General features: G+C 36.7%; 1 protein-coding gene across 2 annotated transcripts in view; it reads right to left on the reverse strand.

The window, feature by feature from the left end:
- The window catches only part of SIRT1 (sirtuin 1), a 29018-nt gene that overhangs the window by 13602 nt on the left and 14907 nt on the right, over nucleotides 1–509 (reverse strand). For both annotated transcript variants that reach the window (XM_006915587.1, XM_015592226.2), the window contains one exon: nucleotides 136–322. In XM_006915587.1, the coding sequence (XP_006915649.1) occupies nucleotides 136–322 (187 nt within the window). The remainder of the gene's footprint in view (nucleotides 1–135; nucleotides 323–509) is intronic.

Raw genomic sequence — 509 nt, forward strand, 5'->3', positions numbered from 1 at the left:
TGTCACCTAAAATATAAAGTTTGGCTCTTCACCCTCTTTAACCAGAAACATAGTAAGATCACTGGTGTCTACTGTATAGACCTAAAACCCATGGCAATATATATAGAACTGTTCTCTGTATCATCACCAACTTACTTGGAATTAGTGCTACTGGTCTTACTTTCAGGGAAGATCCAATAACAATAAGGAGATCAACTTCATCTTTGTCATACTTCATGGCTCTATGAAACTGTTCTGGTAAATTTTCACCAAAAAAGACAATCTCTGGTTTCATAATAGCAAGTGGTTCATCAGCTGGACACCTAGGACATCGAGGAACCACCTGCACGTTTCATATTTTGGTTGAGGTGGGGAAGAAAAGGGAAAGCCCAAGTTAGAAATAGTATTTCCACATTTCCTAAGAACACGTTTCAAAATCATCAGCATATGTTGTCAGTTCGGCTCACATCAATTCTTGTTTTAAAAAAAAAAAAATCAAAGAAAACAGAAAAGCTGTGTATAAACAGCAG

The sequence above is a fragment of the Pteropus alecto genome, unplaced genomic scaffold (assembly GCF_000325575.1).
Source record: "Pteropus alecto unplaced genomic scaffold, ASM32557v1 scaffold155, whole genome shotgun sequence".
NCBI classification, from domain to species: Eukaryota; Metazoa; Chordata; class Mammalia; order Chiroptera; family Pteropodidae; genus Pteropus; species Pteropus alecto.